The following is a 19703-nucleotide window of genomic DNA, read 5'->3' on the forward strand; positions in this document are numbered from 1 at the left end:
TACACCGTCATCATGTCGATGGAAGTCGATTCCGGGTCCGTCGCTCTCCCTCCGACCGAGCACCGCCCCACCACCGCTGCCACCGTCCTCTGCTACAACTGCGGCGCCCCGATCGATGGCACGCAAGCTGCCGGAGCACTATGTAATGACTGCTTGAAGACGACCGTCGACATCACACAGGGCATCGATCGGGAGGGCGTGCTGCTCATGTGTCGCGACTGCGACCGCTGGCTTTCGCCTCCTAGCCAGTGGGTCGGCGCCACCCTCGAGTCTCGAGAGCTGCTCGCCTTGTGTTTGCGCAAGTTGCGCGGGTTGAACAAGAGTCGCATCATCGACGCCCACTTCATCTGGACTGAGCCGCATTCGCGAAGAGTCAAGTTGAAGATTACGGTACAACAAGAAGCCTTCCAGGGCGCCATTCTCCAGCAGGACTTTCCCGTCGAGTTTGTGCAGCAGTACAAGCAGTGCCCCGACTGCGCCAAATCATACACCCACAACACTTGGCGGGCGGTGGTGCAGGTCCGGCAAAAAGTCCCCCATAAGCGCACCTTCCTCTACCTCGAACAACTCATCCTCAAGCAAGGCGCGCACAAAGATACAATCAACATCAAAGAGAACCCGAACGGCATCGACTTTTTCTTCGCCCAGCGCAACCACGCCGAGAAGTTTGTCGATTTCCTCACTTCCGTCTCGCCCGTGCGAACCAAGAAAGCCCAAGAGTTGATCTCACACGACGTCCACACATCAAGCACCTCCTACAAACACACCTACTCCTGCGAACTCGTGCCCATTTGCAAAGACGATCTCGTCGCACTCCCGCCGAAGCTGGCCAGGCAAATTGGCAGTATCTCCCCTCTGGTCCTGTGCTATCGCGTCGGCACGGCCATTAACCTCCTCGACCCCAATACCCTGCAAATCGCCGACCTCAACACAGCAATCTACTGGCGCTCCCCCTTCTCCCCCATCGCCGACGTGCAAGAGCTCGTCGAGTTCATCGTAATGGACATTGAACCCACAGGCCCGGAGAACGGACGCTTCGTTCTCGCAGACGTGACCATAGTCCGCGCGTCAGATCTAGGCGTCAACGACACCGAGTACCTCGTTCGCACACACCTGGGCGCCGTTCTGCACGCAGGCGACAGCGTGATGGGCTACCACCTCACCGGCACGCAATTCAACAACGAGAACTTCGAGGAAATCGAAAACTCCAAGCAATACGCCGGCACCATTCCCGACGTCATCCTGGTGAAGAAACACTACCCCGCGCGCAAGAAGGGCAAGAGCCGCAATTGGCGCCTCAAGCGCATCACCAAGGAAGAATCCGCCGAACAGAGAGGCCGGAAGGGCGCTGGTGACGCCGATCGAGACGAAGTGGACTACGAGCAATTCCTGCGCGATATTGAGGCCGACGAAGAATTGCGGCAGGGCATGAACATGTACCGCAATCCGCAGCATGGTGCGAAGAATGTGGCGCAGGATGCGGCGATGGAGACGGATGGCGAGGAGGATGATGGGCTGGAGATTCCGATGGATCAGTTGATTGATGAGATGGATGATATCAATTTGGAGGATCACGAGGAGGTGTGAGAGGGATGTTTAACCAGATTTCGGACGGCCTAGATGTGCCGGCTCCGAGGATCTTGTCGACGTGCGAGAAGCCCGACTCTCCCATTCGCGATTCGCCGGCTCGCACGCAGCTTGGAGTCGCTTGCTCAATGTCGGCTACGTGTGCCACACCGGAAGGCTTGCCTCGAGAGGTTCCTTCTGCTAGATCCCTCCACCAAGTCGTTTGAGATCATCTACAGGCTGAAGCCGAGAAGATGCGCAAGACGGATCAAGGAGAGAGTCGGACAGGATTGGGCAAGTGGGTGCTCTTTTGCTCGTAGCAGCTTTCATAGCGGGCAGCGTCTGCTTGCCCTCTCGGGCAGTAGAAGAGGAAATCTCAGATTTGAAATCATGTTCTCATTACTTATCAACCCCAAGGTATTCATTGAACCCCATCAACGCCTTCGTTTCCCCAGCACCAACCACCCCTCAAAACCCCTCGGTAACCCCCTTCTGCACCCCCTCTAAAATCCCCTTCAACTCCCCCCACACCTTCCGCCCCGCCTCCTCGCCATCCTGACTGCGCACAAACGGGCTGAGCGCCGACTCGTCCACCTTGCCATCATGCATGTACTTCCCCTGACTCTCCTCACCCGCCACCGCCGCGCAAACAAGCGTACGACTCCCCACCTCCGTCGAGCGGGCGAGCGCCATCTTCAACAAGTACAGACTCCAGCCGGCGTCGCGGCCGAGTTCGGAATGGCACAGTCCGGGGTTGAGGTAGTTGAGAATGACTCCTGTGCCGGCGAGTTTGGGCGCGAACTGCCGAATCGCGAGGACTTCGAGGAGTTTGCTCGTCATGTAGCGCTCTTGCATATTGGCTGTTGCTTCGTCGTCGAGCGCGGGGAAGATGCTGGGCTGCTTCCACTCGGCGAATTTCGTCCAGGCGTGGACTTCGCTGCTGACGATTGAGAGGCGCGGTTTGACGGCGAACTTTTTCGCCGTTTCTTTCAGTTTGGGCAGGAGGAGGAAAGCGAGGAGGAAGGTGGAGACGACGTTCACGGTGACGGTGCGTTCATGCCCTTCCGAGAGGGCGAATTTGTCTGTCGCGATGCCTGCATTCTCAAGCAGGATGTCAATCCGCTGCAGCTCTGACTCCGCGCGTTTCGCAAAGCGCTTCACACTCCCATAGTCCGCTAGATCGAGAGACCACACCTCCAGCGTGTGGGGCGGCACACCAGTAGAAGCGAGGATGTCTTTGCGCGCGTCTTCGCCGGCGGTCGTGTTGCGCACGGCGAGGATGACTTTGGTGCAGCCGAGGGCGGTGAGGTGGCGGGCGGCTTCTTTGCCTAGGCCTACATTTGAGCCGGTGATGATTGCCGTTTGGCCTGTGAGGGAGGCGGCGGGGGGGATTCGCGGGGTGACGAAGAGCTGGGAGTAGACGAAGGCCATGATTTAGCTGTGGTTGATGTTACTGCTGGTGAGAGGAAAGGAGCGGGGAGCTTCGTGGGTGTTTAAATAACTGGGCAGCACGAGGAAGAGAAGTGGTGAGCTCATACCGTCCCACCTACGGTACTTTACCTATCCCAATGCGGCCTTACCGGCGTTAAAGGCAGCTGCCCGCCGGCCTAACCATCTCGCCGCCCGCCAAGCTGCCCAGGGCACGCCTCGATACGGTGCTACAAGCACACAACTCCGGACTTAATCTACATCTTGGACCACGCCTTCTCCGGCCGTCTTGACGAAAGGAAGCAACACGTCGAAGAAATGGGTATCTCCAGCTAAGAACCGTGACCTAAATCTCTCTCCGCGCAATCATCCCCAAATCTGTCTTGAAAGATCCAGCATTATCCCGGGACCTAGCCCTAATAACTCCACAACCCCCATCAGCCACATGTCAGTGCAGCAAGTAGAGCAGCCCCTCGCTCCACTGCTTGGTAAAGAGCCTAGTAAAACAAGCGAGAATCGAAGAAGCAGTCAAAAAGCAAGAAACATCCCTAAGTCAACCCATGCGTAACCTCAACATGATGCCCCACAGCCGGCTCGTCGCCCTGAAACGTCTTGCAAACAGGACAAGTCGCCACCACGCTCTGCTGCCCCGACGACTGCTGCGTCGACATGGTGCCCGCCTCGTCGCCGTAGTAAGAAGAAGAATTCGACGTCGACCGGCCCATGCTGGGATTGCTGATGGACAGAGTGGACAGGCGTTGGTGATCTGGTTCCGGCGGCGCGGCGGGCTGCGGAGGCCGTAAGCGGCTGTAGTTGTGGTAGTAGTTTTCGTCCCCTGAGGAGGCGTTCCTTTGTATTTGAGGGTGTTGTCCGGAGGAGGGGGAGGATGGTGCTGCTGCGCCAGGCTCCTCGGGGATGCTTTGGTGGGAGGTGACGCGAGGGGTGCCAGTTGGGTTTTGCTGCTGCTGTGGTTGTTGCTGTGATTGTTGCTGCTGTTGCTGCTGTTGCGCCTGCTCGGGATTGTAGGCCTGGTAGGAGCTTCGAGCAGAGGGGTTCGTACTGGCGCTGCCGGCGCTGGATAGACGAGGGCTGGAGAGCGGCGAGGAGCGAGTCTGGTAGGCGGGATGTGTTGCATTGGGTGGCGGACGGGGTTTCAGATCGGGAGGATAAAGGGAGTTATCACCGGGGAGTTCGTAGCGAAAGGCGAGAGGTTGCTGTTGCGGATTGGCTTGGCCGGACTGCTGTTGCGGGTGGTAGTACTCTCCAGGCAACTCAATAGGCGTCACGCCATAATGGCCCTGGCCCTGCTTGTCAGACAGTCGCCTCTGCTGATCAGGTGGCGGCTGCTGATTCATGGTCGCGTAGCTGTTCCTCGAACTCAGACTCGACTGCCGTCCCGCAAGCTGGCTGTAGTTCTGAAACCCCGGCTTGGGGAAGCTGTCGCTGTGCAAATCCGGACTGCTCTCCCATGGCAATCCTGGACTACTCGGCCCCGCAATAGGCGATGGCACAGAGTACTCGCCATCCGAGATTGGTTCTGGAGGGGGCAGCGGCGTCGCAGCCGCCCCTTGACCCGGCTTCGAAGTCTTCAACTCTCCATTCTGAAACATGGCGAGCAGCTTCCCCTCATCCAGCAGCTCCGCCTTGCGCCTCATGCGATCAATCATCACCCGACTCGCCTCCTGCATTTCCTTGCGCACGAAACTCGCCATGAGCGTATTGCAGGTGAAGCTGATGTCCTCCCTCAAATACAGCCCTTCCACTGGTGTATCCACACCCAGCTCGCGGTCCTCCTTCGGCTCGCCGGGCTGATTGCCACCAATGCGATACTTGTTCCTAAACTCGATCCCCAGCGGCGCAAACACATGGCTCTGCATGCCCCAGCTCTGGTTGTGAAAGCAGCCCTTGAAGTCATACCGCACCTTGACACCCGTCACCTTCATAATCTCCGTAATCTCGTACCAGTTGGAGAAGTACTCGTCGCCCTCGGCGTTGCGGGGCGCATCGATGGGGCGCACGTTGATGACGAGCGGGTTCAGGCGGATGAACTCGTCGTGGCTATGCAGGAGGTCGAGGGCGAGGAGGCGCGGGATGTTCGCGGGGAGGGGCGTGATTTTGGTGTAGAAGACATGGCGGCCCATGCTGCGCGGGCGGGCGAGTGGAGTGCGCGCGGGCGCAACTTCCGGTTGTGAGGTGGTGCGAGTTGCGCGGGAATGATGAATGCGAGGAGCAGTCGGCGCACAAAAGAAGACTTGAGGTTGGTGACGGAATGGTCGAATGTATCTGTAATGCGATAGTCTTGAGCGCTTAGCTAGCGGCTGGGCTCCGTCCCGTAAGATGAGCTTACGGCTAAGGCTGGACCGAAGTCCAGATCGGGGATGACGTTCGAATGGAGGAGGCAGGGCCTGCAGGGCCAGGGTCGTCGCGGATCCGGAGGGGCTCCGAGGCGGAAAGTCTCGCCCTCGCTTCCGATGCCGCTCCACCTGCCGGAATGGCGTGTTCTCTTTAGCACAAGGATGAGCGAGTACCACGTGCAACACGAATAAATTGAAGGAAATGGATGGTGAATAGATGGAAGAGAGATGGGATTGTGTCCTCGATAAGTGAGCAAGAAAGATCACCAGCAGCGCCAAGCAAAGACACAAGAGGCAGCCACGACAGCCAAGACGAGAAGGGAAGGCGCAGACCGCCGGGTGTTCCTCGTGCCGGTCTCACTGCTGCGTACGACAACCACCACTCCCGAGTCATGTACCGTGGATGCCGTCTTCAAAGCCTGCATCATAGACTCGAGAAGAGAATGCTATTAACTTGTTTGTTTTTTTCCTATCATAGGAAACTCCAGAACCGCGCTTCTCCACTCGTCCATCAACTCAACAGACGGATGAGAAGAAGCGCAAGTCCCAGCAGAGCAGAGATGGGGGGTATCCTCAGTCAGTAACATACACAAAATCCAATGGTCGTGCCAGACCAGTCCTCCGCGGCATCCACGTCCCTGGAGCCAGTGTAGCCGGCCGGAAACAGCCAAAGCACAAACTCCCAAACTCCATCGCTAATGCCCAGCCGTATAATGCAATCATACTGTACAGTCCTCCTCTTCACGTCCTCACCTCACCAACTCTGCAATCTTGCCCGCAACAGCGCTCGGATAACCCCGTCCAAGCGCCTCCCTCACGATCCCTCGGGCATTTTCCCTCTCACCAACAGCAAGATACGCCCGAACCATAGCCTCATAAGTCGAAGGCTCTCTCTTCGCAATAGACACCCGATCAAAAGCCTCGCGCGCCTTGCTGACCTCCTTCTCCAGCGTCCAGCCGTGGATCAGTGCGTTGGCAATGTACGGCGTAAATTCCACACCTCGTGCCGACATGTCATCCAGCAGCGCCCCACACTCGCCAACAAGGTGGTTGGCGTTGAGCGACTCGAACAGAGCCTGGTACAAGCACGGCTGCGGTCGCGTCTTGCCTTCGGAGATGACGGAGTCGAAGAGGGCACGCGCGCCAGCCATGTCGTGCAAGACGCAGCCTTTGGCGTGAATGAGAGAAGCATAGTGCACCGCCTCGGGCTCAATGGCATCGGCGCGCATTTGCTCCAGCACGGCCTCGGCGGCAGGCATGTTAACCGGTTCCAGCGTGGCGTGGGTGTCGATGAGGAGCTTGTAGGTGTGCACCGTCGGCTGGATGCCCTTGCTGCGCATGCGTTCGTAGTAGGCCAGCACTTTGCCGCGGTCGCGCTTCGTGCTGAGGAAGAATTGCATCAGGCTGTGGTACGGGGCGGGGCGCGGCTTGTAGTTGGTGCAGCTCTCCATCTCCTCGAAGATCTCTTCGGCAAACTTCTCGTCGGAAACACGGCAGAGGGCATTGACGATCGTGCCGTACGTAACGGACGTCGGGCGGATACCCAAATTGCGCATCTCGGCAAAGTAGAAGAGGCAGTCATCGATGCGACGAGCCTTGCCCAGCTTGCCAATCAACGCATTGTAGAGGAAGGAGGAAGGCTCAACGCCCTCCGCCTTTGCGCGATGGAAGATCTTGACCGCTTCGGTGGCCTCGTCAAACGTCTTGGTATTTTCCTTCAACGTGGTGATGTATAGCCCAAAAGTGTTTGCGGACGGCGCAGCACCCAAATCCAGGAGATCCTGATGGTAGCGAGCGGCCAAGTCTCTGCGACCGATGCTCAGACAGCCGGCGACCATGTGGTCAAGGATTTGCTGCCAGCCGAAACGGACAACGCGGTACCGCGCATCGAATGGCACGTCCTGCTTGGCCATCTCAAGAATGTCGTGAGCTAGCGTGAGGTTGTTCTCCTTGGCTGCACTCTCAATCAGCTTGCCGTAGGTGAACATGCGTGGCACACGTCCAGCTCGGCGCATGTTTCGGAACTTGGTGAGAGCCTCGGCAGTGCGTCGTCCTTGTGGCCTCTCAAGCAGCTCGTTGATCGCATTCGAGCCCTTGACATCGGTGCGTGCAGCGTACGGATCGAACGAGTCGTCAAACGCCGTCTGACCAGCAAAGACTGGGGTGTGCGGTGAGTATTGCACAACAGGCGAGAATGGTGCTGCAAAGGAGGCCGGGGTCGGAGGGTAGCGGTAGGTGTTCCAAAGGCTTGACAAGCCGGCGTTGTCGATGTTGATCAGAGCCTTCTCAATCATGGTCTCCGTCTCGGAAGCTGGCATGATGCGTTTGGACACGATATTCTCCAACAGACAGCCGAACCGGGCAGGCCCTGCAATGTCAGCGCCAGCAGCATCCAGGATCATCCCAGCTTGAGTTCGGGTCAGGAGCTCGGTGTCGGCGTTGCCCAGTCGCGTGATTGAGTCGGCACTGAGCCTTGCAACCAGATGCTCTGCCACTGGCTGCACCAATCCACCGTTCTCCGTCATCATCCGAAGCAACTCCACGCTCGATTCGGACGTGAGGTGGAGAGGGTTCCGGAGCATAAAATTGCCAATCAATTCCAGAGCCTCGTCAATCTGCTCAACAGCCTCGATTTGCTTGCTCTCCGTCTGAGAGTCACGGATGCGGCCAAACATGCGTCGGCTATGTCTCAAGCCACGCTCCGCTTGGTTCATTCCAATCAGAGCGACAGTCCGCATGGTACTGGGCTCGATGAACGTGATACTGGTCGGCGCAGACTCGAGGATTCGCCAGTACGGCTCAGCTGCCTCCACATTGGCGTTGCGGATATGCATCGCTACGACAGCCATGGCAGGCTGCGCAAGATCTTGTGTTTGAGCAGCAAGCTTGTCGAATGCTCTGATGCTGACGTCCAGGACATTCTTATCGGCGGCTTGAATGCAGATCGATGCGAGCGCGGAAGTCAAAGCTTGTCCCGACAACGACTGGGTCAGGTCGAAGGCATTCCGGAAGGTATCATCTCTGAGAGCAAGCGGAAGAAGGGCCTGAAGCGCCACAACATCTCGCAATTGCCCGAGCTCAGCTGCATCGGCGACTTCTGACTGCACACTCGACAGAAACTTCAAGCCGTTCTTCAAGCGGTCGGAAGAGCCGTACGCTTTGATCAACGCAGCGTAGATGTCGTGGTCATTGCGAAGCATTGTGTTCTTCCCAGCATTGTTCGCCACGGCCAGATTTTTGTAGTCATCGTACACGTCGACTGCGCTCTTCAAGTCACCGCTGACTCCAAAAGCCACAATCATCGGAGGATACATGCTGGACTGGGGATCCAGTGAAACATGCTCCATGTGAGAGTACACCCGAGTCATATCCTCGATACGCCCTTGCTCGGCGCACGCGACGACGAGAGCGGCACAAGCTTCGCTTGACAGTTTCTCGCCATCAACTTGCGACGCTCGGTCGAACATCTTCAAAGCAATCGAAAGCGACGAGTCCTCCAGGAGCATGGAGTGCTCGGACTGGGTTGATTGAAACATGAACTTTCCAGGACCGTGCAGTCCACCGTAACGGCTCAATCGCTCCTCGAGACCTTTGCGCAGTGTCACTGCTTCCGAAGCCCGGTTTGCCAGGAGTCCAATGAGGATTCCAAACGTCGCAGTATCGGGAGTGACCTTTCGGCGCAGCATGTCCGAGTAGACTTCGAGGGCCTTGGGGATTTGTTGCTGCTTCCCAGAGGTGATCGCGATGGCGGAGCAAATAAGGGCGCGGTATGCTGACGGGGATGGACGTTGCACGCCAGCGCGCAACATCTCCTGGAAAGCTGCCGGGATCTCATGATATCTCTCAGCCTCGACGAGTTGCAGAAGCTCGAGTGTATATGCGTCGCTATCAGTTGAAAGTGCTTCCGAAGGCGCAAAGGATGTCGCGGGACTTTCAATCGATTGGACATCCGCGGGAGAGGACACCGCCTCTCGTGTGACCGATACCTCACTGGCAGACTTCGACACTTCAAGATCGTCCGCATCCGACTTGAACTTCTGAATCTCCTCGGCAATGGCAATGTTGACCTTTTCAAGCGCTTCGGCCTCCGCAGCTTCATCATGGCTGAACGCCTTGCCAAAGTTGTCCAACGCACTCGTACTGTAGGAGCGCTTCAGACTCGGCGGAGTCAGATCCGCGTTCTTCTGCTCCTGCACATCCTCCGTGATGGCAGCCGCCTGCACATCTTGCGCCGGGGCTGGAACGACACTGGGAGGCTGCCATTCGATGCCGCGCGCAATGTGAAAGGGTTGCCATTCCTTGGTGGTATTCCGCTGGTGTTGTTTCTGCCATGCGCTGAAGTATTTGTCTATGCCATGATCTTGCTGGCCGGTCTCCGCTCGACCCGAGGAGAGGGTGCTCGCCTGGCGAGCCTGCTCGATGTTCTGCAGGACATTGCTCGCTCTGCTGTGCTCGCTTTTGCGGTATTTGCCAACAAGAGCGTCGGTAAGAGGCGACGAGGAGTTGTGGTTTTGAGCGGCAAGGGCGGTAACGGTTTGGGCGTAGCCGTGGGTGAAGGTCTTGAGGGCAGTGCCTGCAATACGCGAGATGTGGACTGTGGACTTCACGTAAGGCATTCAGGTGATGGAGGAGCCCTTCAGTTGCGAAGGGTGGGATTGGATGAGACGAATGTAGCGAGGGTGCAGGGTCATTTGACGACTAGATAGTCGCCAAACGAACGCGCAGGGTAAGGTGTGGGAGGGAAGTAGATGGTCGCGTGGCTGGTAGAGTCGAGATGGTCGGGACCTGCCCCAAAAGAGTGGGGAAGGGAAAGCGAGAGATCTGATAAGAGGATGGGGGAGGAGATGGAGGAGGAAGGGAAAGCAGGCGAGGTGGCCTGCGTCTAAAAAGGGATGCCTCGCAGGGTGTGATGGAGGAGGGAGGATGATGGAAGGACGATGATGACTGCAAGCTGTTCCTCGAATTTCTCGCGAATCGCCCGGAACCTTAACCCCATTAGGCGTCGACCCACCCCGGCGGATCCACCTCCCGCCTTCCGGAAATACCTCGCGCGCCTCTTCCACGTGCGGCACAACGAGCGTGCTGTTTCCCACGAGTGAGGTTGACAACACCTTTCCCACCCAAAGGTCACCTCGACGCCATCGAGACTCTCGTCACAGCTTCTCCGGCGCTTTTCTCGCGATTGAGCGGCAAAAACCCCTTCTTCAATCGTCTCTAACCCCAATCCTGCCCATTCCGCAAAATCCCTAATCGCTCAGGTCATCTGCCACCAAAAAGCAGGGAAAACGGAGCCGGAGGTCAGCTTAACTCCAGCTCTCCATTCCTAGCGACCACGTCTCATCTCCATCTCGGCCGAAGCACTACAATCACCATCCGACTCGGAGCCTCAATCTCTCCGTTGTGACTCGTCAATTCCTCGGAGAGGATCGAATGGTTCACAATGCTGTAGCCGTCTCTGCTCCGGGCAAGGTCTTGCTGGCAGGTGGCTACCTTTGTCTCGATCGTACCTATACCGCCCTGGTCTTTGGCCTCGATGCCCGCATCCATGTCGTTGTTCGACCCATTCCTACCAGACGCGGCGTGGAACTGTCGGAGATCGAGGTGACTTCACCCCAATTCCAAGAAGCCGCCTGGAATTATGGATATCGTCTGGGAGGGAGTGGAAGTGGGATGAGTGTCACCCAGTTGCGCATGTAAGACTTTCTCTTTTTCCGCTGTTGCATCATGTCGAGCCATTGTCCTTTCGTACCGGCCCCTACGTGGTACTCATTGTTGTCTCGCCAATATAGGGATGCAGACCTGCACGTCAATCGCAACGTCTTTATTGAAACTACACTCGGTTACGCACTCAGTTACATCTCCGCGATCACAAGTCCAACCATCACTCCAGCGTCCATCACCATTCTCGCGGACAACGATTACTACTCCACCCCAGCTGCTCCAGCCGCAACTTCAACCCAACCACGCTTCCGCGATTTCGGCGTGAAGCTCCGCAAAGCTCACAAGACCGGCCTAGGATCCTCCGCAGCCTTGGTGACAGCCATCACGGCCGCAGTGTTATCCTACTATCTCCCCTCGAAGCTATTCGATCTCGACTCTGATCGCAGCAAACGCATCATCCACAACCTCGCCCAAGCGGCCCACTGCGCAGCACAGGGTAAAGTTGGTTCAGGGTTCGATGTAGCAAGTGCAGTCTACGGAAGCTGTCTTTACCGCCGCTTTTCTCCCACCATCTTGTCGAAATCCGCCGACCCCGGAACCAGCGGCTTCTCCAAATCCCTTCGAGAGCTCGTCGAAGAGCTACCCCCGCACGGTCAATGGAACACAGAGATCCACCGGGATGCGGTCAAAGTGCCCAAAGGCTTGCGACTGCTCATGTGCGATGTATCGGGCGGGAGTGAAACACCCGGAATGGTGAAGAAGGTCCTAGCGTGGCGACAGGAGAACCCGGCGGAGGCAAACGAAATTTGGTCTGATTTGCATGCTGCGAATGATAGCCTGGCGAAGGAGTTGCGCGCCATGGCTGAAGCGCAGGATTTCGGACTGGAGAGGTTACGAAGTTGCTTCACGCGCATCCGACGCGGGATAAAAATCATGTCCGAGAAGAGCGGGGTGCCCATCGAGCCAGCAGAACAGACGGAATTGATTAACGCTTGCGAGGCTGTGCCGGGTGTCATTGGCGGAGTGGTGCCGGGCGCTGGTGGCTACGATGCGATTTCGTTGTTGATTGAAGATAGAGAGGAGACGGTGGCGGCTCTGCAGAAGCTGTTTGACGGGTGGAATGTGAAGAGCGAGCACAGCGGCAAGGTCAGCATCCTTGGTGTGCGGCAGGACATGCAGGGCGTGCGCGTGGAGCAGGTGGACCAATATCAGGAATGGCTGCCGCCGACTTCGCCTTGAGTTGGCGGCTGACGATTTGCTGGCCGGCGGTTCAGTACATGTTACACCATAAAAGCATACAAACTTTTGCTGTGTAGATCCTGTGCCAACTTAAAACGAAGACTAGCAGGACACCGTTCTCGTGGTTGCATGCGTCCAGAAAAGCTCCACCATTCCCCGCACGTCACTTCACCACAAGGCTCTCCCGCTGCAACACACCAATGCTTCAGCCAAGAAACCATGCAGGCCATGAAAACAACCACACCACACCAAGTCCGGCGGCACTGGATCGAAGGCCGCGAAATCGTCCTCATAGACGTCCGCGAAGAAGGCCCCTACTCCACCTCCCACCCTCTCTTCGCAGTCTCCATCCCCCTCAGCGAACTCGAAGCCAGACTCCCCGCTCTCATCCCAAGGAACTCAGCGCCTATAGTCGTCTACGATTCCGGCGAAGGCTACGTCGCCCGTGCAGTCCCTCGCATCCAAACGCTCGGGTACACAGATGTGTCGATTCTGCGCGGCGGGTTGGCAGCCTACGCCCGCGAAGGCGAAGTCTACCGCGACGTCAACGTGCCCAGCAAAGCATTTGGAGAACTCGTCGAAGCGATTCGACACACGCCTTCCCTGCCCGCGCGAGACGTGAAGCACATTCTCGATACGCGGGAGGATGTAGTCGTCGTAGACGCCCGGCGGTTCGAGGAGTTCCACACGATGAGCATCCCGCGCGGGCGAAGTTGTCCGGGAGGCGAACTGGCGTATAGGATTCGCGAGGCGGCGCCGTCGCCTGAGACGCTTGTTATTGTGAATTGCGCGGGGCGGACGAGGAGTATTATTGGGACGCAGTCGTTGATTAATGCTGGGGTTCCGAATCGGGTGCTTGCGCTGAGGAATGGGACGATTGGGTGGACTTTGGAGGGGTTGGACGTGGAGAGGGGCAAGACGGAACGCCTTTCCACGCCTTCACGTCAAGCGCGAGACGAAGCACGAGAAAGCGTGGAGAGATGGGCAAAACATGTTGGTGTTCAAGTCATCAACGCCGAAACTCTTTCCCAGTTCCGGCAAGAAGCTCACACGCGCACATTGTATACTCTCGACGTGCGTGATCCAGAGGAGTACCAGCATGGTCACCCAGCAGGCTTTCTATCAGCGCCTGGAGGCCAACTAGTCCAAGCAACAGACGAGTGGATCGGCGTGCGAGGAGCGCGCATAGTCCTCTACGACGACGACGGCATCCGAGCGCTCATGACAGCGACATGGCTGCAACAAATGGGATGGAACGTGTACGTTCTAGAGCAGAACACGACATTACCAGAAACCGTCTCTTCCGCCCCGGGACCAATTTTCCATCCAGATCTCCCCCATTCAACCATCAGCGCCACCGAGCTCAAGAACTGGCCAGACGCCACGATCATCGACCTCGCTCGCAGTCCAGCGTACACGAAAGGACACATCCCGGGCGCCTACTTTGCCTCAGGCCCAGAACTCGCCCGTGACCTGCAAAAGGCCCCAGGGAGCGGACCCATCATCCTCACATCGCCAGACGGAATAATAGCAGCTGCGAATCTCCCTTTCGCTAAGCAAGCAACTTCAAGACCAGTGAAGTGCTTATCGGAGGGCACGGCGGGGTGGACGGCTCTTGGCTATCCGCTCGAGACGGAGACGCGGTGGTTGTCGGAGCCGATTGATGTGTACAAACGGCCGTACGAGGGGACGAATAATGCGCGCGAGAGCATGCAGAGTTATATTGATTGGGAGCTGCAGCTCGTTGCGCAGCTGGCGAATGATGGTGTTGCTGGCTTTCATGTTGTGCGGGCTGCTGAATGATTTTCAGGTTGGAGACGAGCGACGTAATCTAAGATACATTGCATGAAGACGAACACGCTATCTATCTAGCTGTTATAAGTCACGCTGAAAATACTGAACCCGGCCGGAGCCTTGCCAAGCTGCACAGCGCCGTTTTTGTTGATAGACAGATACTTCTTACCCGTGACCTGCTGAACAGAATATCCTGTTCCATTGCCCATATCCAAGATCTGGAAAGAGCCCGCAAGACTCGGCGCGGACGACTTCTTGTTCTGCACCGTGGCCGTGGTAGAGTTCACACTCTGCGCGCTCTTGATAGTGAAGACGGGGAGGGTTGAGTTTGCTTCGTACACGACGAAGCGTTGGGAAGCGGTGTTGTGCGTGGACGTGGCTTTGGTGGCGGTGAGCTTACCGTTGGTGTCCGTGAGGGCGTAGCCGTTCATTTCAAAGGTGAGGTAGCGGCCTTCGGAGAGCTCGCCGCGGACGGCTTTGAAGCCTTCTTCTGTCTCGAGGGCGGTGTTCACGTTCTGCTGGCCGTAGGGGACGGGCGGTCTAGGCATGCGATCAGCATCGTGTGTGTACGAAGGTGTCAAATCGGAATGCTCACCTCTGAGTAGGATATTTTGCCTCGCACACGGCATAGCCATTCCATTGTCCCTTGCTGTTCGTCGAAGGGTAGGAAGCGTTCGGCATGCTCGGGATACTATAATCCGGATGTTCAAAGTCGAACGCAAGCGTCAAGTCGCTCATGAACTCTCGTCGCCAGGCGTTCATCACGGGCGTCTTGACATTTTTGCCCTTGGCGGCGAACACCTCCTCGACGAACTTGATCTGGCTGTTGTGGTCGGATTTGCCCGTGTAGACATACCCGCCACGCGTCCATGGGCTGATGATGTAGAAGGGGAGACGGAAGCCGGGGCCAGTGTAGACGTATCCAGCCTCACCGTAGGGGTCTTGGATCCATTCGCCAGGCGTGCCGCTTGGGGAGTGGTAGGGCACGACATGGTCACCCCAGCCGCCAGTCTCGTCGTAGGAGATGATGAGGACGGTGTTGTTGTAGAGAGGAGAGCTGGTGACGGTGTCGACAATCTTCTGTTGCAGCCAGGCGCCATCTTTGGGCTGGTAGGGGGGGTGTTCGGACAACTCGGCGGGACCAATGATGTAGCTGACTTGAGGCAGAGTGCCTGCGGCAGCGTCCTTGTAGAAGGACTCCAGGCCGATGTACGACATGCCTTGCTTGTTGAGCGCGGAGCCGTTGGGAGCTTGCTGGAATTGCTGGAACCAAGCCAAGGGGTTGTCCTGGGACAAATCAGTTTTTGAATAGGATCAATACCTCGTCCAAGTCGCGGCTTACGTCGAAGTTGTCCGTGTCTTGATACACCTGCCAAGTAACTCCGGCGTTTTCGTAGAGTTGGGCGGTAGTCTCCCATGTCAGGGGCTTCAACGTTGTCAGTACACACGACAGAAGGCAAGGGCAGAAGAACTTACGTAGCAATTGAGATCGGGAGACTCGCAGCCGGGCGTCTGTAAAGAACATTAGTCTTGCAGACTTGCACCACTTCGACAGGACGTACCTCGTTGTTGTCAATGTAAACACCTCCATCCGGCTCATTGATCGTGCCCGATGCCCAGACCACGCGATTAGGATTGGTGGAAGTGATGACAGCTTGCTGGTACATATCACCGACAGTCCAGCCCTCAGCGATGGCAAAGTGATTGGGCAGCTCAGCACGAGTGAAATGGGCCCAGGACCACGGCGTGTTTTGAGTTGCCCAGTCGTTGTTCAGGTCGTGGTTCAAGGCTGCTTGGTTGGGACTCCAGCCGTTGCTGCCGGCTTCCATGCATTGTGTGGCGTTCTCCCATGTCCCACCGAGGTAGTTGAGGTACCAAGGGAGCAGGGAATCCGTTTTGGTGGACAGGGCGGCGTCGACGTTCTGGTACCATACTGGGGTGCCGTTGTTGACCTGGACGTTGGGGTCTTTGAAACCCCGAATACCGGCCATGGTGCCCTTTGCGCTGTTAGTGGTGTTTCGAACGAGTGTTGCTGGTAGTCTGAACTTACAAAGTAGTGGTCGAATGCCCGGTTCTCCTGCATGAAGAGAACAATGTGTTCGACATCCTGAATGCTGCCAGCAGCCGCCAAAGAGGCTGCCGCAAGGGTGAAGAGAAACAACATATTGAGACAAAAAGGAGTGTGATGATGGAGAGATGCCTGACGAAAAGCTCACAGCAAGAAATGGCGATCAGGGAGATGCTATATGTACACTCACATGGCCCGGTGCGACACCACGGTTGCAAGGCTATGGGGGGGTAAGGGACGCCAGCCATGTGCAGATAGTGTGCATGTCGGCCTTCTCGCCGCATGCAAAGAGACTCAGTGTTCTTGCTGAAAGGAGGAAAGATCCTCGGGGAAATGGTGAAAGGAAATTGGAGACCCAGACTTCAAACGAGCAAGCGGCCCACGTGCAACGAAGATCCGCGTGCAGAAGTCCCACGACGCAGGAGAGCAGGGCAGGGGAAGACAAATTGTAGGTCAGCATAACCGCCAGTTAGCTCCAGGGTCCTGCAGCGTGAGATAGATTTCAGACGGGGGTGGACGGGTGATCTGCAGCGGCCAGGAAACGGGCGAATCGATGGCCAGTATGGCGTCTCGTGCACCACGGCGTGGAGGTTTGCCATTGTTCACTTTAATCATTCTAATCATTCCCAGGGTTTCCGCCGTTAGGCTGTGGCGGCTAGTATGTGCCGAGTGGCGAGGGCGTTGGATTACTCCTTGCCATCGGTACCGCTGTGCTGTTTGAATACTGTACGTCCCAAGGATCGTTTCTCGGTTTTCCGTCCGATGCTGCTGTGTGATGCAGAGGCTGGATCTGCGCCATCCATCATTATGTAGCGAAGACTTCAGACAAGCGACAAACCAGTCTAAGAATTAAGGAGGAGATGCCATCATGACGTTGAGGTTGAAATGTCTTCACACCTGAGAATGAGAAGTCGCGATGCTCGGAGCAAGCCGGACATCACCGCCACAGAAGGCCCGGGCAAAGACTCACAACCGGCGAAACGAAGATCTCACCTCCACATCATCGCAACATGCTTCCTGATATTATGCATCGCCGGAGTCTTGGTTACGCTGCTGCAATGGACAACCGCGGACCATCTTGTATTTTCATTTGGCAAGACTTCCACTCCATCAACGGACAACATCCACCCGTCTCGACTACACCCACAGGATCACATCTCCCGCCGAGCAACAACCATCCGACAGAAATGGAAAGTCACCTCCGGCGACCTACGCCCAGACGGCGTTCTGAAGCGTGTCTACCTCATCAACGACGCCTTCCCTGGCCCAACACTAGAATGTCGCTGTGGTGACCGGCTGATCATCGAAGTCGAAAATGCCCTCGACGATGAAGGCCTATCGTTCCACTGGCACGGCCTGTCAATGCGAGGGGCCAACGAAATGGACGGAGCAGTGGGCATTACCAACGACCCGATACCCGTCAACGGATCCTTCATCTACGATTTTAGAGTGGAAGACGGCCAAAGCGGGACATTCTGGTATCATTCTCACAACCATCTACAACGAGCCGAAGGCTTGTATGGAGGCTTGATTGTGCACAAACCCAAGCCATGGTGGGAGAGCAGAGACGAAGCCGCAGAGCATCTGGTCATGCTTGGAGACTGGTACCATCGCACAGCCGGCGAGGCGTTGAAGTTCTTTTCGCATCCGGGCGCTTTTGGGAATGAGGCTGTTCCGGATAGCATTCTTGTCAACGGACATGGAGCTTACAACTGCTCTGATGCTGTTGCTGCGAGGCCTGTCGACTGTCTCGACTACACATCCGATGAGCGCCTGGCGTTGGAGCTCGACTCGAAGAAGCGAAACATCTTGCGCGTGGTCAATGTTGGCTCGTACGCTGGAGCTGGAATATCTTCTTCTCATTTCCACTTCACACCGATCGGAGTCGATGGCGGGAATCGAGTGGAGGAATTAACAGCCAAAAGCATGCAGTTCTTGCAACCGGGCGAGCGAGTCGATGTGCAGATTGAGTCAAGTGGACAACGCACCGCAGGCCCATCAAGTCTGGAGGTATTCCTGGAAACGGCCCCATTCAAATATCCCAACTCTGCTTTGACGCCTTTGCATACATTTGCAATAGCAGGCACACCACCCGCCTCCAAAGCGCAAGCACAAGCACAAGACAGCGTCGACTTGCAAGCGCTGCGCGCAGCAGCACCTCATGCCGAAAGACTGCCCTCTCAAGCCGATCACACCATAGTCTTGTACGCCATTACACAAAGACTCGCCCATCTGAACAACCAGCCCCTAGGTTTCATCAACTCCACTACCTGGCAACCCCAAGCCTCACCACCCAAACCTCTCGTCTTCTTAGGCCGACCGCAATGGGACAAACACCAACTCGTCCCGCACATCCCCTACAAACCTTCCAAGCCCCTGTGGATCGATATCGTCCTCAACAATCTGGACGAAGAAGGCCATCCCTTTCACTTGCACGGTCACGATTTCTGGGTTCTATCTACATATTCATCGACGTTTAATTGGGGGAGTTATAATCCCTACACTAACACAGAGCCACCAGGAGGGAAGTACAATCTCGTGAATCCAGTGAAGAAAGACACTGTGCATGTCCCGAGACGGGGGTACGCCGTACTTCGACTGCGCGCAGACAATCCGGGGATCTGGATGTTCCATTGCCACGTAATGTGGCATCAAGCAGCAGGGATGAGCATGGCCTTTGACATCAGCCCAGATAAATAGCTCAAATAGAACGAATTCGAAAATCACCGCATCAAATGCCTCTCAATCATCCCCCGATACGCCTCCGCCCCCTCGGTCCTCAACCCCACCACCTTCGCCCCATCATCCCACTTCCTTAAAGCCACCATCTCCTCGCACCAAGGATTCGCGCTCCAAGCCCGCACCTCCTCCCCTCCCATCGGCCCGCCCTGAAAGACAAGCGACTTCTTACTCGCGTCCGACAACCCATCATGATACGCCTGCTCGACAGCACACAAATAGCGCTTAGCAGCGACATGCGAGCCCACGAGGGCGGCGACTTTTTCGCTAAATCCGAGTCGAAGCAGGTACTCCTCTCCTATGCGCTCGTGGCCTACGCGCCCCACGCCGCCGGCTGAGACGTCGCTGCTGGAGTTCATGGATTGCACCTTGTGGGCTATGGCTTTGACGTCTTCGGCCGGCAGGAATTGGCCTATGTCGTGGAGTAATGCGGCGATGATTGTTTCCTCTGAGGCGTGGTTTGTGCGTGCTTGGTGCGCGGCTTGTAGGGAGTGTTCGAGTTGGGAGATGGGCTCGCCTATGTAGTCGCCCTCGCCTTTAGTGTTGAGGAGGTGGATTAGGGAGGCGGCTGTTTCTGAGGGGGAGGTGGGCATTTTGGAGAGTGGGTTAGGGAAGACGTGTGCGGGTGTGAGGAATGGTCATTGTCGTTCTGCAGTACATATATTTATGGCTACGAGTGGATTGATTTGGTTGTTGGCCATGTCGGCGGGAAGAGCGAGGTCGCCGCACGTGCTGGTGTGAAGTGAGGTCGGCAATCGTGTCTGGCTGTACGCAAGGCGTGATGGAATATTTTTCGAGCCCCTGATGTTACTTTCACGTCATTGAAGACCACTCGACTAGCCTTGTCTTGCATA

At 56.7% G+C, this 19703-nt stretch overlaps 9 protein-coding genes across 9 annotated transcripts; 4 read left to right on the forward strand and 5 right to left on the reverse strand.

Moving 5' to 3' along the window:
• Window positions 1-12: 12 nt before the first annotated feature.
• On the forward strand, window positions 13-1587 carry BDY17DRAFT_250940 (nonsense-mediated mRNA decay protein 3; the record flags this gene model as incomplete). Its single annotated transcript, XM_033731123.1, has 1 exon — window positions 13-1587. The coding sequence occupies one exon, from the start codon at window positions 13-15 to the stop codon at window positions 1585-1587; it is 1575 nt and encodes a 524-aa protein (XP_033589458.1).
• Window positions 1588-2034: 447 nt separating this feature from the next.
• Window positions 2035-2997, reverse strand: BDY17DRAFT_309990 (short-chain dehydrogenase/reductase; the record flags this gene model as incomplete). Its single annotated transcript, XM_033735390.1, has 1 exon — window positions 2035-2997. One exon carries the CDS (start codon window positions 2995-2997, stop codon window positions 2035-2037), a length of 963 nt encoding a protein of 320 aa, XP_033589459.1.
• A 94-nt stretch (window positions 2998-3091) lies between these two features.
• BDY17DRAFT_265048 (uncharacterized protein) lies at window positions 3092-5563 on the reverse strand. The gene is made up of 3 exons (XM_033731891.1): window positions 5342-5563; window positions 4506-5292; window positions 3092-4382 (listed from the first exon to the last, which is right to left on the reverse strand). The coding sequence occupies exons 2-3, from the start codon at window positions 5133-5135 to the stop codon at window positions 3543-3545; spliced, it is 1470 nt and encodes a 489-aa protein (XP_033589460.1). The 5' UTR covers window positions 5136-5292; window positions 5342-5563; the 3' UTR covers window positions 3092-3542.
• A 534-nt stretch (window positions 5564-6097) lies between these two features.
• Window positions 6098-9964, reverse strand: BDY17DRAFT_250778 (uncharacterized protein; the record flags this gene model as incomplete). Its single annotated transcript, XM_033731104.1, has 2 exons — window positions 6098-9233; window positions 9312-9964. 2 exons carry the CDS (start codon window positions 9962-9964, stop codon window positions 6098-6100), a joined length of 3789 nt encoding a protein of 1262 aa, XP_033589461.1.
• A 540-nt stretch (window positions 9965-10504) lies between these two features.
• Window positions 10505-12248, forward strand: BDY17DRAFT_333936 (ribosomal protein S5 domain 2-type protein; the record flags this gene model as incomplete). Its single annotated transcript, XM_033737909.1, has 2 exons — window positions 10505-11041; window positions 11138-12248. Exons 1-2 carry the CDS (start codon window positions 10779-10781, stop codon window positions 12246-12248), a joined length of 1374 nt encoding a protein of 457 aa, XP_033589462.1. The 5' UTR covers window positions 10505-10778.
• Window positions 12249-12467: 219 nt separating this feature from the next.
• BDY17DRAFT_323667 (Rhodanese-like domain-containing protein) lies at window positions 12468-14051 on the forward strand (the record flags this gene model as incomplete). The annotated part of the gene is made up of 1 exon (XM_033737061.1): window positions 12468-14051. The coding sequence occupies one exon, from the start codon at window positions 12468-12470 to the stop codon at window positions 14049-14051; it is 1584 nt and encodes a 527-aa protein (XP_033589463.1).
• Window positions 14052-14116: 65 nt separating this feature from the next.
• Window positions 14117-16206, reverse strand: BDY17DRAFT_251127 (putative non-hemolytic phospholipase C precursor; the record flags this gene model as incomplete). Its single annotated transcript, XM_033731142.1, has 6 exons — window positions 14117-14582; window positions 14638-15329; window positions 15385-15468; window positions 15519-15554; window positions 15605-16039; window positions 16093-16206. 6 exons carry the CDS (start codon window positions 16204-16206, stop codon window positions 14117-14119), a joined length of 1827 nt encoding a protein of 608 aa, XP_033589464.1.
• Window positions 16207-17013: 807 nt separating this feature from the next.
• BDY17DRAFT_323669 (putative laccase) lies at window positions 17014-18810 on the forward strand (the record flags this gene model as incomplete). The annotated part of the gene is made up of 1 exon (XM_033737062.1): window positions 17014-18810. The coding sequence occupies one exon, from the start codon at window positions 17014-17016 to the stop codon at window positions 18808-18810; it is 1797 nt and encodes a 598-aa protein (XP_033589465.1).
• Window positions 18811-18833: 23 nt separating this feature from the next.
• BDY17DRAFT_250904 (uncharacterized protein) lies at window positions 18834-19208 on the reverse strand (the record flags this gene model as incomplete). The annotated part of the gene is made up of 1 exon (XM_033731118.1): window positions 18834-19208. One exon carries the CDS (start codon window positions 19206-19208, stop codon window positions 18834-18836), a length of 375 nt encoding a protein of 124 aa, XP_033589466.1.
• Between the last annotated feature and the right edge of the window lie 495 nt (window positions 19209-19703).

The sequence above is a fragment of the Neohortaea acidophila genome, assembly GCF_010093505.1.
Source record: "Neohortaea acidophila strain CBS 113389 unplaced genomic scaffold BDY17scaffold_5, whole genome shotgun sequence".
Classification (NCBI taxonomy): Eukaryota; Fungi; Ascomycota; class Dothideomycetes; order Mycosphaerellales; family Teratosphaeriaceae; genus Neohortaea; species Neohortaea acidophila.